The sequence below is a fragment of the Mustela nivalis genome, assembly GCF_964662115.1.
Source record: "Mustela nivalis genome assembly, chromosome: 1".
In the NCBI taxonomy this organism is placed as follows: Eukaryota; Metazoa; Chordata; class Mammalia; order Carnivora; family Mustelidae; genus Mustela; species Mustela nivalis.
The window spans coordinates 165668673-165685365 of record NC_139020.1 but is presented as its reverse complement, the minus strand read 5'-3'; the positions used below and the strand labels follow the sequence as shown (position 1 = coordinate 165685365).

Here is a 16693-nt window from a genome sequence, read left to right as displayed (position 1 = left end):
AATCATGGATTTCTGAAATAGGCAGTGAAAATTAAAAATGGGAGCACCAGCCATCTTGAGACAAAGATGACAATGATACTGCTTTTTATTTATTTATTTATTTAAAAGATTTTATTTTTTTGACAGACAGAGATTGCATGTAGGCAGAGAGAGGAGGAAGCAGGCTCCCCACTGAACAGAGAGCCCGACTCGGGGCTTGATCCCAGGACCCTGGGATCATGACCTGAGCCAAAGGCTCTAACCCACTGAGCCACCCAGGTGCCCTGATACTGGTTTTTAGAGAGAGTATTTCTATAGTCTCTAGTACTGATTAATGCATGTTAAGTAATTCTAATTTTTTATTTATTAGTTTTTTAAAACTTTTTAAAGAAAAGAATGGCATATACCAATAATACTTTGTGTTTTCTTGTGGAAAAATAAATTAATACTCAAGAGAATAATTAGATCTGTGTCAGAGTAATTTCAGAAGAAAATTTATAAAGCCATTTAAAGCCCTGCTTTTAGGGCATCGATTACTCCATTATTTCATATCTTTTTAGAATACTTAGCAGCTATCCTCTGTCAAAGCTAAATCTGTTTTCCCATGGGTTTAGAAAATTTGGCTCTGAAATTAGGTTAAAAATATCCTTATTGGTTTCACAAGATACGAAACTTATATTTAGGGAAGTAAAACTATGGTGGGAGGTATTAAAGACTCTGCTGATCAACTGTTTTTTCCTCTTAGCTGTGGATCAAGTTGTTTTCCAAAAGAAGCTCTTTCAGACTCTGAGGAAACATCCTTCTTATCCCAAAGTATGAGTTTCTTCCTGGTACTTTCGCTTATGCCAGCACTACTCTGGAATTGGGAATATTAAGATGCTGGCATAAAGTTGAATGGACTAGAATGAGTTTTAGCTAACCTACAGCAAATGTTAAACTGAAAATCTTACTCTTTGTTTTTTCAATATCATTAAGATAATAGAAGAATTTGTTAGTGGCCTAGAATCTTACATTGAGGACCAAGACAGTTTCAGGAGCTGCCTTTTGTCATGTGAACGTCTGCAGGATGAGGAAGCCAGGTATGGACTGGAGGCTTGGAATCTTGCTGACATTTAATCTGTTATACTAACTGGATTGGGGGATGGCAATGGGGGGAGAATGCAATTTTTTGAATTTCACTTTTTATTTATAATTGTTTTATCTTCAATTTTAACCTTTAAGTTATTAATTTATAGTTATGAGACTAAGAACCAGAATGTTTTCTAGAGTGTGTCTCATCTGTGTTGATAGAATTTTAACTACTTCTCCTTGTGTAAGAATCATCTTCTCTTGGCACGTGGGTGACTCAGTGGGTTGGCTCAGGTCATGATCTCAGAGTTGTGAGATTGAGCCCTGAGTCAGGTTCTGTGCTCAGCTCAGGGTCTGCTTCAGATTCTCTCTTCCTCCCCCTCTGCTTCTCCCCTAGCTCATGCTCGCTTTTTCTGTGCCCCGCCCCCATAAAGAAATAAAATCTTAAAAAAAAAAAGAGAGAGAGCAGGGATGCCTGGGTGGCACAGTTAAGTGTCTGCCTTTGGCTCAGGTCATGATCAAGCCACACACCAGGCTCCCTGCTCAGTGGGCAGCCTGCTTCTCCCTCTCTCACTCGCCCTGCTTGTGCACACATTTGCTCTCCCTCTTTCTCTCTCAAATAAAATCTTTAAAAAAAAAAAAGCCATTTTTTCATGTTCTGTATTTCTGCTATAACAGGATAGTTTCTCTTTAAATATTGTGTATTTGGGATGCCTGGTGGCTCAGTCAATTAAGCTTCTGCCTTTGGCTCAGGTCATGTTCCTAGGGTCCTGGGATCGAGTCCCACATCAAGCTCCTTGCTCAGTCCAGAGCCTGCTTCTCTTTTTGTCTGCTGCTTCCCCTGCTTGTAGGCTCTCATGCTTGCTTTTTCTCTCTGACCAATAAATTAAAAAATTTTTAAATTTTCAAAAAAATTTAAAAATTGTTTATTTAACCAATTTTATGAAGAAATGATAAAAACATTAAGGAAAACAAATGGAAAACAAATCTTTTCTTTTTTCTTTTTTTTTTTTTTAACAGCATAGGCACATCTTACTCTAAGAGCCTCATTAAATTGCTTCTGGGAATTGACATATTACAGGTGAGACTGTGTCACTTTTTCTGTGTACATTTAATGGACTTGATTTGTGGTGTATGCCCAAGTATAATGCCTGAGCTCAGGGTTTAGTAGAGTTAACAGGGAATTTAGGTTTGCAGTAGTTTACCATAGCCTCATTGCTCACCTGCATCTGGTATGGCAATTGCTGTGGCTTTGGACTGAGCTGATTGGCCCACTACATTTCTTTGGAATCTCACTTATTCCATCAGCCTCTCCTTCCTGATTTGTAAACTTTCCTCCCTTGTGCTCTGAGTACCTTATATATCTCTGCTATATTCACATCTGGTCATCTCCCATTTCAATTTTTACTTGCTGATTAACTTGATTTTGCCCTTTCCTCTTCCTCTCTCTTTTAGTATATTGAATAGACAATGCCTTAACATGTTTTAAATGTTTCGGATTATAAAAACGTACAATGGAAAGTCTTGCCTTACCCTGTCCTCCATTTTTTCTCTTTCCTTCTGTGAATCTTCACTGTGAATCTTCCCATACTCCTGTCCCTTCCTTTACTTTGGAAATCTTCAATATAATTTAGTTAGCTTACATTTAAGATCCCTCTTACTCCTCTGGAGAGAAATCTTCTTTTCTTGCAAACTATTTGATAATCTTAAGTCTGCATTTCATAAGTTAACAGTTGTCATGTTTAGTAATATTTTTGATGATCTGATTATTTTAATGCTACCTTTATAATCATTTGGTAATTTTTTAGGAGACACATCATTGACAAGTCTCTGTGTCCCAACAGCTTATGTTCAAAATGTAGGCAGCATTCAATTGGCCATTCTTAAAATAAGATTTCAGTTATAGCAGGGTTTTCCTCCTGAAAACAACAAGAGCTCTTGTTGGAGCAAATTGTGGTTAATTATATATTTCTGTTGTATATTTAAAGACCATCTCGGGGCGCCTGGGTGGCTCAGTGGGTTAAAGCCTCTGCCTTCGGCTCAGGTCATGATCCCAGGGTCCTGGGATCGAGCCCCACATCGGGCTGTCTGCTCTGCGGAGAGCCTGCTTCCTCCTCTCTCAATCTCTGCCTGCCTCTCTTCCTACTTGTGATCTTTGTCTGTCAAATAAATAAATAAAATCTTTTAAAAAAATAAAATAAAATAAAGACCATCTCCTAACTCCTTATGTCTTCTTTTTTAGCCTGCCATTATCAAAACTTTATTTGAAAAGTTGCCAGAATTTCTTTTTGAAAAGTAAGTGGAATTATTCTGGAATGCTTAAATTGCCTTAGTGTGCTTAAGTTTCTCTCTGAAAAGATTACTCTGAAACATCATCAGTTTCTCTGAAAGTCATGTTGATCATGACATCAGATTCTTAATTGACTGCTAAAATTCCAGTGGGGTCTTTTTTTTTGAAATTTCATCTGTTTATATGACTGCATGTTCTTAGAAGGATACACAATAAACTGACTGGAATCAGATCTTCTATGAATACTGTTCTTTACCCTTTCAATATTATAGGGTATGCATACTAAATTTTTTAGAATTTGCTTTAAAAAATAACTAAGTTGGGAAAAAAAGAATAATAGAAAAGTAGAAAAAGGTCACTAACAGACAATTCACAAAGAAATAACAAGAGCATCAAACATTTTTTTCTAAATGCTCATTAATAATCGAAGATACAAATTTTTTTATAAAGATTTTATTTATTTATTTGACAGACAGATATCACAAGTAGGCAGAGGCAGGCAGAGAGAGAGGGGGAAGCAGGCTCCCTGCTGAGCAGAGAGCCCGAAGTGGGGCTCGATCCTAGGACCCTGAGATCATGACCTGAGCCGAAGGCAGAGGCTCAACCCACTGAGCCACCCAGGCGCCCCTCTAGGTTTTGTATATAGTAATAATACACTTGAAGATAGATCTTCACAGATGGCTTTGCCTGAATTGCTCATGTATATGTTTTTTGTCTTTTTCAGTAGTTAAATTTGACTGTACTAAACAAAGACTAAGAATACTGTCAAGAAAAAAAACTGGAGGTGGGGTGGGGGGTTGGGAAAAGGGGGGTAGGGTTATGGACATTGGGAAGGGTATGTGCTATGGTGAGTGCTGTGAAGTGTGTAAACCTGGCGATTCACAGACCTGTACCCCTGGGGATAAAAATATATTATATGTTTATAAAAATAAGTAAATAATTTTAAAAAAAGAAAAGAAAAAAAACTGGAGGTAGTCCAAAACTTCAGACATAGGAGGAGGAAAGCAGATGCTCTCATTTGGGGGGAAATAATAACTAAGCCAACATTCCTTTTTTTTTTTTTTTTTAAAGAATTATTTATTTATTAGAGAGGGCACACTTTCACACATGTGAGCATGCACATGAGTGTGGGGAGGGGCAAAGGGCAAGAGAATCTTCAAGCTGACTCCCCATTGAGCATGGAGCTCCTTACCAGGCTTGATGTCACAACCCATGAGATCATGACAGGAGCCAAAACCAAGAGTTGAGTGCTCAAACAACTGAGCCATCCAGCTGCCCCCAGCACTTCTTCATCTATAAATGGTTGTTTAGTACTTTCACAGACATAGTCTAATTCGACCTTTTATGTTTCCAAAATAGTATATGCTTGCTTTTTTCAATACTTAACACTTTTCTACCTTTTAAAATTTTTCTTGTTTAGTTTGTTCAAGTTTATTGCCTTTATTTTTTTGTTTACATTGTTATTAAGAAATACTCTCCAGACCTTCCTTAACCTTACTAAACCCTCCCCAGATGCAACCACTGTTAATAGTTTAGTGTGTCTTCTTCCATTTAACATGTATGTGTCATGCTTTTCCTATGTCACCTGTGTGTCTAAAGCAGGTTGCGATATGTAAACATTCAGTGTTAATTGAATGTCTGAAATGGTTTGTGCACTATTAATGTTTGCTATTGTGTAAATCAGAAAAGCTAAGTTTCTATCTTCTTATCCTAACATTTCAGTGTGAACAGTGATGGACTTAACATGCCTAGACTCATCATCAGTCAACTGAAATGGCTTGACAGAATTGTGGATGGCAAGGTAAGCTTTGGGACTTGCTCTGTCTCTTGGATTTAGAGAGTCTGTTTTCCATGCTTAATCAAACTTTTGGAATTTGCAGTGGTTTTTTATTTTCTTTCCTAAACTGAAAATTCACGTTTTTCTATTTATTAGCTTTTTTCATCTTTCATAATTTGAGAATCATGGATGTTTCACCCTTTAAATTTCTCCAGAAAAAAAGTTTTTCTAATTATGATGACTAGATATCTATTTAATATTTGGAAAGAAATTAAGTAGCTTTCAAAGTACAATAGATGACTATATTTTATTTCTCAAAATCAGTGAGATCCCAGACCAGCCGCCTTTGCTGCAAATGTTTAATCTGATTACATATGAGGAAAGTGTTAGTAAGTTTTTACAATTATGTGATTTGTTATTAAGCACTGTGGTAAAATTGAATCTGTTTTGAGCATAGTGTGTAAGGCCTGTTTCTTTCCAGAGTTCTTTAAATCATTCTATTAATTTTTGTCAGGCATTCCAAGGCTAAATCTTTATTTGGAAGAACATGAGTTTTGGAATTCCATGTGGACTGAAATTCTGTATTGTTGTGTATTTATTGTTTTGTACTTACTGTGTGTTTTTGGGCAATGCATATCCTCATGGATATGGGAATTGTCGGGGTGCCTCGCTGGCTCCATCAGTGGAGCATGCGACTCTTGATCTCTGGGTTGTGAGTTTAAGCCCCATGTTGGGTGTGAAGTCTGCTTAAAAAAAAAAAAAAAATAGGGGTGCCTGGGTGGCTTAGTTGGTTAAGCAGCTGCCTTCAGCTCAGGTCATGATCCCAGGGTCCTGGGATTGGTCCCCGCATCGCACTCCCTGCTCAGGAGGAAGCGTGCGTCTCCCTCTCCCTCTTCCTCTGCCTGCTGCTCTGCCTACTTGTGCTCTCTCTCAATCTCTCTGTCAAATAAAATCTTCAAAAACACCCCAAAAAGTTAAAAAAAAAAAGGAATTGTCACACAGACTCCATAGAGTTGTGAAGGTTAAATGAAATAAAGTAGGAGTGGCTAGGTGGCTCATTCGGTTAAGCATTTGCCTTCTGCTTAGGTCATGATCCCAGTTTCCTGACATATAGCCCCATGTCCTGCTCCCTGCTCAGTGGGGAATCTGCTTCTCCCTCCACCTGCTCATGCCCTCTCTCTCTCTCTTTCCCTCCCTCTATTCCTTTTCTCTCAAATAAATAAATAAAATCTTAAATGAAGTAAAGTATACAACAGACCCACTAGATGATGTACCATACCATGTGTGAAAATTTCTGGGTCATTGACCTCTGTATTTAGGCTTTGAGTTTGAATGTATGTATAGGTACCATATTATACAAAAATAATTCTATCTCTACAATTCATGAGGAGGACATCTTTCTCTGTTCTGGTAGTGTGCAACAATTCTAATGGTGTCCTTCACTGCAGGATCTCACCACCAAGCTCATGCAGCTGATCAGTATTGCTCCGCTGTACCTGCAGCATGACTTTGTCACCAGCCTTCCTGAGATCCTAGGCGATTCCCAGCATGCTGATGTGGGGAAGGAACTCAGGTGGGTAAGTTCCCACTGTGGGAGCCTTAACTCTGCAGAATGAAAACAGTAGTAGGTCTATGACCATACCACCCTGAACATGCCTGATCTTGTCTAAAAACAGTAGTAGTAATGTATTCCTATTTATATAAAAGAGGATGGTATCTGCTTTCTATGAGTAGGTGTGGGATTTGACTTGTTTTTGTAATAATGAATATATATTTGGGTAACCCATCTACTTTTTTAAAAATAGTATAGTGGTTGTGAATATGAAGTCTGCCTTAGGATTAGGCATATAAAATTGGTCTTTGGAGACCTAGACATGATCCATCTGTTTCATTAGCACCACCCAGGGAGTCCTCAGTTGTGACTCTATATCCAGTTATTTGTGGATCTTACCAAATATCTGCATTCCTTGGTCCCTAAATGATTCATTCTGGTGTACATCACATTGGACCCATTGCTAAGAGCATTGCTTACTATCATTTACATGAAAAATAGTACTTGGTAGTTGGTAGGGCAGTTAATTAAAGAAGGGAGAACAAAATTCCTGTGTAGTAGGATTTCTGTTTTAATGCAATTTCCTGCTTACCCTCAAAATAGTTTTTAAAAATTCAGTTTGTAATACTTCCTTTAGTTGTCTGCAAAACTACCTCCAGAAATGTCCATTGATTTCTTCCCTTTGTGCTTTTGGGTACGTTGCTCCCTCTGGGTGTAGCAGTATATCACCCACTTTGCCTGCTTAATTCTAGCTTGTCTTTTTACAAAGCCTTTTTTTTTTTTTTTAATATTTTATTTATTTGACAGAGATCACAAGAAGGCAGAGAGGCAGGCAGAGAGAGAGGAGGAAGCAGGCTCCCTGCGGAGCAGAGAGCCCGATGCGGGGCTCGACCCCAGAACCCCAGGATCATGACCTGAGCTGAAGGCAGAGGCTTTAACCCACTGAGCCACCCAGGCGCCCCTACATAGCCTTTTCTTAGACTCCATCGCTGTTCTCTATTCTGTTCTCCTGTAATGCCTTGCATGTACATATGTCATACTTCTCATACTTCCCTGTAATTGTTGTAGGTGTTCTTTTTCCTTTTCTCAGGAAGGATATGTGCCCAACTCAATAGTGGTTGCCTGTGGGTAGTGGAGATGGTGAGGAAAGGGCTTCTCATTTCTATTCTATTTGAATTTTCTGTAATGAACATGTGGGTTTTTTTTAAGATTTTATTTGAGAGAGAGAGAGCAAGCATGAGTGAGGGGAGGGCAAAGAGAGAGGGAAAAGCAGGCTCCTTGCTGAGCAGGGAACCTGATGTGGGGCTCACTGTCAGGACCCTGAGGTCATGACCTGAGCCAAAGTCAGATGCTTAAACAACTGAGCCACCCAGATGGCCCAAGCATGTATTTTTATTTAGATCAAAATAATTTTTAGGGATGCCTGAGAGGCTGTCAGTCAGTTAGGTGTCCTGCCTTTGGCTTAGGTTATGATCCCAGAGTCCTGGACCCTGGGATTGAGCCCTGCGTTGGGCTCCCTGCTCAATGGGGGGTCTGCTTCCCCGTGTGCCTCTCCCTCCCCCCACTTGCCTATGTGCTCACTCTCTCTCTTCAAGTAAATAGATAAAATCTTTAAAAAAATTTTTTTTAATGAAATACACTATTAACAAGTTTAGTGAGAACTGAGTATGTCCTCTCTTCCCATATTCTAAGTGGTTTTTCTGAGTAAATATCTGCCCAGCTCTGTTAAAAGTTACACAGCTTTTCTCTTTTTGTACTATTCACAGTGACATTTTAATGGAGAATACTGCACTCACTGTTCCTATCCTGGATGTTCTTTCCAGCCTCCGACTTGACCTGAAGCTCCTGTCTCAGGTAGGAAGAACTCCGCTCTCCAGAAACAGAGCCAGCTTTGTTACCTCCCAGAACAAATGTCAGTCACTTATGCTATGAAGCAGTTGCGTATAAAGTTTAATTTTGAAACGATGCAGGGGTTTCTGCGTGGCTCAGTCGGTTAAGCATCTGCCTTTGGCTCAGGTCATGATCCCAAAGTTCCAGGATCAAGCTGCATGTCAGATTCCTGCTGAGCGGGGAGTCGGCTTCTGCCCCTCCCCTCTGCTCATGTTCTCTCTCTCTCTCAAATAAATAAATCTTTAAAAAATGTTTGAAATGATATTGATATTGAATGACATTTCATCTCTTTCTGATGAACTTCATATGCCATAGTATGATGGATTTGCTGCTCTGTTTCAAAGCAGTAAGTTTTAGTGGCAATCTCTATCTTGGATAATATTTACACACTGTTCCTCATAGGAATAACAATTTTATATGTCTTCCTTCAGCCAGTGGAAAATTCAGGCTCTAAATTATAAGATAATAACACTTTTATGTTTATCATCTGTCTGGTTTTTTCAAGATGTTATTTATTAATTTGACACAGAGAGAGAGAGGACACAAGTAGGCAGAGTGGCAGGCAGAAGAAGAGGAGAAGCAGGCTCTCCACTGAGCAGAGAGCCCATCGTGGGGCTCTATCTCATGAACTTGGGATCATGACCTGAGCCAAAGGCAGCTGCTTAACTGACCTAGCCACCCAGCTGCCCCAACACCTGTCTGTTTTTGAAGAAACTGTGGTATTAACAATTAAAAGCTTGTAAGCTGGGGGTGCCTGGGTGGCTCAGTGGGTTAAGCCTCTGCCTTCAGCGTAGGTCATGGTCTCAGGGTCCTGGGATCGAGCCCCGCATTGGGCTCTTTGCTCAGTGAGGAGCCTGCTTCCCCCTCTCTCTGCCTGCCTCTCTGCCTACTTGTGATCTCTCTTTCTCTCTCTGTAAAATAAATCAAATAAAATCTTAAAAAAAAAAAATCTTGTAAGTTGGAATAAAATTGAAAATAAAATGAGGTGGTTTTCCTCCTAAATGACAAGTGAGAAAACTGAATGAGAAAAGTAGATTTTCTGATTTTACCTAACAGGTCAGTACTAGGTTGAGGTATTAACATAAATTTAAGGTTTTTGTGCTTTTTATGTTTAGGTCCGCCAGTTGGTGATGGGGAAGCTGTTATCTGTCAAACTGGACGATTTACCTGTGATAATCAAGTTCATTCTTCATTCTGTAACAGCTGCAGATGCACTTGAGGTACCCTATTATTTCCCAACAAACACCAATCGCATGCTACATCTCTGAGAGTACAGAGTATAGCAGTGGTGCCCTTGTAAAAGTCAGTATTGGAAAAGAGATGTACCTAGATGAAGATACATTAAGATACATTATTAAAACTATAGCTTCTAATTCTTCCCTGTTCCCAAACCTACTGATGATGTTGCTTAATCCAGATAGTATTCAGGCAATGGAATGGAACTAACCAGATTTATTGTTGCATATAAGCCATTACACAGTTTAATTTGCTATTTCATTGTAATACCTCAAGGAATTCTGGAATTTTGAAGGGCATGACATACTATCCTTGCACTAACTATTTTCATCAACTCTCCTTTTTAAAATGCCTTGTCTAGGGGCACTCCATAGGTCAGTCAGTAGAGCATGTGACCCTTGATCTTGGAGTTGTGAGTTTGAGCCCCATGTTGTATATAGAGATTACTTAAAAATAAAATCTTGGGGCGCCTGGGTGGCTCAGTTGGTTAAGCCGCTGCCTTCGGCTCAGGTCATGATCTCAGGGTCCTGGGATCAAGCTGCGCATCCGGCTCTTTGCTCAGCGGGGAGCCTGCTTCCTCCTCTCTCTCTCTGCCTGCTTGTTATCTCTCTCTGTCAAATCAATAAATAAAATCTTTTTAAAAAAATAATAAAATCTTAAAAAATAAAAACTCTTGATTCTTCTTACTCAGTCTTTCAGGGGATTGTTATGGTTCTACTGAAAGAACGAAGTGTGCCTATGAATGAGCAGAATACATAACTTAATATTTATTTTCCACAGGTAATTTCTGAGCTCCGGGAGAAGTTGGATCTGCAGCATTGTATTTTGCCATCACGGTTTCAGGCTTCCCAAAGCAAGTTGAAAAATAAAGGACAACAAAGGTATAATGTCGTTGCCAGTTACTACCCTTTTTCTCACATAGGCAAGGCAAGTTTTCTGACATTTAGTCTGAAGCCAGGACAGTAGATCTTAATACTTGCAACTAAAAATAGTGGTAATAATATTGTTTGCATGTATCTCTATACAGTGCTTCAAATCATATGTATGTAGTACATGTAATGTATGTGTATGTGGGTGGGTGGAGTGTATTCTCCTGGCAATTCAGATCAGTCTTAGATAGACTACAGTACAAGTTTATTAACCATTTTACACATGAAGCTGGCCTTGGAACAGGCACTTGGCTAGTAACAGGAACCCAGGTTTTATAGGTTTCTCTCTGGTAAGTGGAAGAATTATTTTTTTCCCCCTCTGCTGCTTGTAGTTCTTCAGGAAATCAAGAAAACAACAGTCAGGACTGTGTTATTCTCCTCTTTGATGTAATAAAGTCAGCTGTTAGATATGAGAAGATCATTTCAGAAGCCTGGATTAAGGTGAGTGAGATCTTCATGACTTTGAACATAAGGAGGGAGTAGGTGGTAATCAGTGATGGATATGTAAGTAAAGGTAGGTGGAAATAAAAGTGTTGAAAATCAGTCAAGTAGAAGTGACAGATGATGGTTCCCAGATGGACAGATTGCTTCTCAGGAGAATGGGGCATGCTCAGTAAGGTGAAACATGGGGCGCATGGGTGGCTCAGTGGGTTAAGCCTCTGCCTTTGGCTCAGGTCATGATCTCAGAGTCCTGGGATCGAGTCCCGCATTAGGCTCTCTGCTCGGAAGGGAGCCTGCTTCCTTCTCTCTCTCTCTCTGTCTACTTGTGATCTCTCTGTCAAATAAATAAAATCTTAAAAAAAAAATAGGTGAAACATGTTCTACTTTTGTGTTATAATACTTTCGTGACCATTTTTTTTCTAGGCGATTGAAAACACTGCCTCAGTGTCTGAACACAAGGTAAACTCATAATACTATGAATTTTAAGTACTGTGGACTTAAAATTAATTATATGGCTAGTTTTCCTTTTCTGTCACTCTCTCCAGTCATCCCTTCTGTGCCTTCTGTAGCTGCGTAATAAACATTAGCTGTCTGGAGAAGATAATCTGGAGGGGATGACTTGCTGGATAGTGTTTCCTACTCATTTTCGCAATGAAATAAACCCAGGCTATCCGTAAGGGGAAATATTAACATTCCAAACAAGCACAGTGAGTTGCAGTCCCAAAGAACCAAGTCCCCACAGATGAAGTGAAGACAGGAGTCACTGGGGCATGGGTTGGGTCCCTGTGTCTATCTGATTACCCTTCCTTCTGGCAAATGTAATTGTCAAAATAATGGCATTCCATGTTTTACTTACCTTTGCCGGTGTCAGCCTGACCAGAGTGAGTCAAATAGTCCATCCATTTACTGTCAAGGCAGCAGTACTGAAGCTGTCTTAATTATGGAAATTTTTTCTTCTGTGAGAAGCCAGATGATTATGTTTCTTATGTACTACTTGGTTCCCAGTAAGGATTTTTCATTAGTTGGAATCTGTTTTATTTTGTGAGGTTCTGTCAGATTATCCAGTTGTTGGGTGACTATTTTAAAAGCTTTTACAATAGTGAATTAAACAATGAAAAACTCAGTTTTTTGGGAAGGATCAAAATACCCTAATACAACTCTTTCTTTTTTTCATTTTTGCATAACGGTTGGCCACCTGTATACCTATTTTATCTGTTTTTGCAGATTTCTAATTATTATGTAATTTTTGCATTCTGATTTTTTTTTCTCTTGACATTGTATCATAAACATTTTATATGCTTCTACAATGTCTTTATATATATGTATATTTTTAAAATAATCTCTACACCTAGAGTGGAACCCAATGAGGGGCTTGAATTCACATTCCTGAGATCATGACCTAAGCCCAAATCAGGAGTCAGACACTTAGCTGACTAAGCTACCCAGGTGCCCCATTATTTATTTTATAACAGGAAAATCCTTTTTTTTTTTTTTAAGACTTTATTTTTAAATAATCCCTCTACCCAATGTGAGGCTTGAAATTACAACCAAGATCAAGAGTTGTATGCTCTACTCACTAAACCCCCCTGCCTCTGGTAACTACTAATCTGTTGTGTCAACGAATTCAGTTTTTTGTGTGTTTTGTTTTGTTGTTTCTTTATTTTTTGAGTTCCATATATAAGCAAGATCATAAGGTATTTGTTTTTGTCTGACTTAGTTCACTTAGCATAATACCTTCATAATCTGTCCATATTGTTACGAATGGCAAGATTTCATTCTTTTTCTGGCTGAATAATATTCCAGTGTGTGTCTGTGTGTGTCTAGGTAGGTGTGTGTTTGTGGTCTGTGTACTTACCACATTTGCTTTTCACTTAAGTTGTTTCCATGTCTTTGCTATTGTAAATAATGTACAGAGATCATAGGAATGCAGATATTTTGTTGAATTAATTTTTAGTTATTTTGAAAAATACCCAGAAGTAGAATTTCTGGATCACATGATATTTCTACTTTTAATTTTTGGAGGAACCTCCATACTGTTTTCCATAGGGGCTACACCAATTTACATTCCACCAGCAGTGCACAAGGGTTCCCTTTCTCTACATCTTCAACATCACTTGTTGTCTCTTGTCTTTTTTTAATGATAGCCATTTTGACATGTATGAGGTGATGTCTCATTGTGATTTACATTCCTGATGATTAGTGATGTTGAACATCTTTTCATGTGTCTTTTGGCTGTTCATAGGTCTTTGAGAAAATGTCTGTTCAGATCTAGGCCCAGGGGTACCTGGGTGGCTCAGGCTGAGCTTAACTCAGTGCTTAAGTGTCCGCTCTTAATTTCATCTCAGGCATGATCTCAGAGATGGAGGCCCATGTCAGGCTCTCTCTCCCTCTACCCTTCCCCCAACCCACCATTTGTGGTTGCTCTCTCTAAAATGAAAAAATTTTTAAAAGATCCTTGGTGGGCAGGGGCACCTGGGTGGCTCAGTCATTAGGCATCTGTCTTCGGCTCAGGTCCTGGGCTCAAACCCTCCATCAGGATTCTGCAGGGAGCCCACTTCTCCCTCTCCCACTCCCCTTGCTTGTGTACCCTCTCTCTCTGTCAAACAAATAAAATTAAAGTCTTTAAAAATGAAAAATAAGGGGCGCCTAGGTGGCTCAGAGGGTTAAAGCCTCTGCTTTCGGCTCAGGTCATGATCCCAGGGTCCTGGGATCGAGCCCCACATTGGCTCTGCTCAGCAGGAAGCCTGCTTCCTCCTCTCTCTCTGTCTGCCTCTCTGCCTACTTGTGATCTCTGTCTGTCAAATAAATAAATAAATAAATCTTAAAAAAAAAAAAGAAAAAGAAAAAGAAACATTAAAAAAAAAAAAAATCCCAGGGCACCTGGGTGGCTCAGTGGGGTAAAACCTCTGCCTTCAGCTTGGGTCATGATCCCACGGTCCTGGGATCGAGCCCCACATCAGGCTCTCTGCTCCACGGGGAGCCTGCTTCCTCCTCTCTCTCTGTCAGCCTCTCTGCCTACTACTTGTGATCTCCGTCTGTCAAAAAAAAAAAATCTTTAAAAAAAAAATCCTTGGTGGGACACCTTGGTGGCTCAGTCAGTTAAGCATCTGCCTTCAGCTCAGGTCATGATCCCAGGGTCTTGGGATCGAGTCCCATGTCAGGCTCCCTGCTCTGTGGCGAGCCTACCTCTCCCTCTGCTTGCTGCTCCCCCTGCTTGTGTATGCACCCTCTCTCTCTCAAATAAATAAAAATCTATTTTAAAAAAAGGAATTCTTGATCCATCTTTTAAATTGGAATGTTTAGTGTTTTGCTATGTTGTATGAGTTCTGAATAGTTGTTTTTATTTTTTGTGCTGCTTGACTTTCTTTAACCTTTTTCTTTTTTAAACTACGTAAAAATTCTTTATGCTGATAATACATGAAAGAAACAAATTTACAAATATAAACAAACATATACAGTCAACTAATTACAGTGAATAAATACTGAGTTATTGTGACAGATGATGTTGCTCTATAACCTTCTTTTTAAAACAAATTTAATACAAGCTAATTGTGGAGATAAAACCCCACAAGGAATCTAAAAAATGTTAATATGTTAAAAAGGTTTTCTTCACTCTCTGTTCCATTCTTCATGGATAATTCTTCCAGACTTTTTTCCTACAAGCTGTATGTGTATGTAAGTGCAAGCATTCTTTTTTTTTTTTTTTTTAAGATTTTATTTATTTATTTGACAGAGAGAAATCACAAGTAGATGGAGAGGCAGGCAGAGAGAGAGAGAGGGAAGCAGGCTCCCTGCTGAGCAGAGAGCCCGATGCGGGACTCGATCCCAGGACCCTGAGATCACGACCTGAGCCGAAGGCAGCGGCCCAACCCACTGAGCCACCCAGGCGCCCCAAGTGCAAGCATTCTAACTCTTATGTTTAAACATATTTATGTATATTGTGTTTACAAAAATAAATCTTACTATTATTATTGTCTTGTAGGTTGCTTTTTTTTAAACTTCACAATGTTGTGAGTGTCTGTCAAAAAATGTAGTCTAGTTCATTTATTTTAAAGATTTTATTTATTTATTTTACAGAGAGATCACAAGTAGGCAGAGAGGCAGGCAGAGAGAGAGAAGGGGGAAGCAGGCTCCCTGCTGAACAGAGAGCCTGATGCAGGGCTGTATCTCAGGACCCTGAGATCATGACTGGAGCCTAAGGCAAAGGCTTAACCCACAGAGCCACCCAGGCACCCCTAGCTCATTCATTTTAATGGTTGTATAATATTCTAAAAATGACTGTCAGAATTTTATTTTTTTTCATATTGAGAAGCATTTACAGTCTTTCCAACTTTTCAGAAAGTAGTTTTCCTAATAATAATGAAATAAATCCTGAGGTTGGCAAGTGATTTTTCTTTAATAAATATATAGGTCTTCAGAGTTTATTCTGTAATAATATTACTTCAGTTTATATTCCATTGTTTTCATAAAGATAATAGTGGTTAATAGTTATAGCACTTCATTTCTCTGAAAAAATTTGTGGGTTTTGTGATAAAAAAAAATGAAGATACTCCCATGAGAGTGTATTGAACAAACAAGTATCACCCCTTCTATGTTTTCATGGGAAAAAGTTGTGAGCTGCTATTTCACGACAATAAATGTACTGATTTATTAAATTCTTTTTCTCTTGTCATTTTTGTTGACAATAGACTTTCGACTTGGCAATGCTTCTCATCATCTATAGCACCAACACTCAGACAAAGAAGTACATTGAGAGGGTGCTAAGAAATAAGATTCGATCAGGCTGCTTTCAAGAACAGCTGCTGCAGAGTACATTCTATATTCATGACTTGGTAAGTGGCAGAGAATTAGCAACATTAGTCTGAAAGTTATAGAGAAGTCATTTTTAATCTTTCTTACTCAGTGTGGAAATCTTGACAATACGCCTTTGCTGGGTGTTGACTTTTGACAGCTCAGTATGTTTTCAAAATGTAATAGGATTCTTACTTACCTTGATCGAGATGTTATACTGTTAATAAAACCAACCCAAGACTGGTGTCTCATCTTTTTAGAAAAAAGGTGACAAAATTGATTTATGTTGAACTGATTAAACTCAAGCCCCCAATTTTTTTTTTTTTTACAGGAAATGTTTTAGTTCAGGTTTTCTAATTTTACATTCTTGTATAACTTGATTTTTAACTTAAAATGAAAGGCTTTGTAGCTCCCATATAAAAGTTTCTTCATGTTAGTTTCAGCCCGTTGTTCCAAGCTCATTGAGACTTTCAAATCTTAACTTTGCATTAATCATTTTAATTACCTAGCCCTTTGTGGTCCATAGCTTTGACAAACTTGCTTCTATATCCTGTTCTAAGCAGTTTATAAAAACCCTGGGCAAAACAGGACCAGAAGAATGCTAATAGAGACATAATTATGCATCTTTTGAACCATCCCTATTTGGCCATGTGACTCTTGGGTGGTTTTTTCCTGTTGAAATATAAACCATTTGATTAGAATTTTATAAGTTAAGAACAGTATTTTCTGGTGAATTTTCA

General features: G+C 38.8%; 1 protein-coding gene across 12 annotated transcripts in view; it reads left to right on the top strand.

The window, feature by feature from the left end:
* The window catches only part of FANCD2 (FA complementation group D2), a 45092-nt gene that overhangs the window by 4058 nt on the left and 24341 nt on the right, over positions 1-16693 (top strand). For 3 of the 12 annotated variants that reach the window (XM_082682554.1, XM_082682550.1, XM_082682555.1), the window contains exons 4-15: positions 725-792; positions 955-1058; positions 2068-2128; positions 3290-3342; positions 5060-5138; positions 6563-6687; positions 8433-8520; positions 9672-9776; positions 10573-10673; positions 11054-11162; positions 11586-11621; positions 15851-15994. In XM_082682554.1, the coding sequence (XP_082538680.1) occupies positions 725-792; positions 955-1058; positions 2068-2128; positions 3290-3342; positions 5060-5138; positions 6563-6687; positions 8433-8520; positions 9672-9776; positions 10573-10673; positions 11054-11162; positions 11586-11621; positions 15851-15994 (1073 nt within the window). The remainder of the gene's footprint in view (positions 1-724; positions 793-954; positions 1059-2067; positions 2129-3289; positions 3343-5059; positions 5139-6562; positions 6688-8432; positions 8521-9671; positions 9777-10572; positions 10674-11053; positions 11163-11585; positions 11622-15850; positions 15995-16693) is intronic. The other 9 variants (XM_082682561.1, XM_082682560.1, XM_082682551.1 and 6 more) reach the window with 5 other exon arrangements.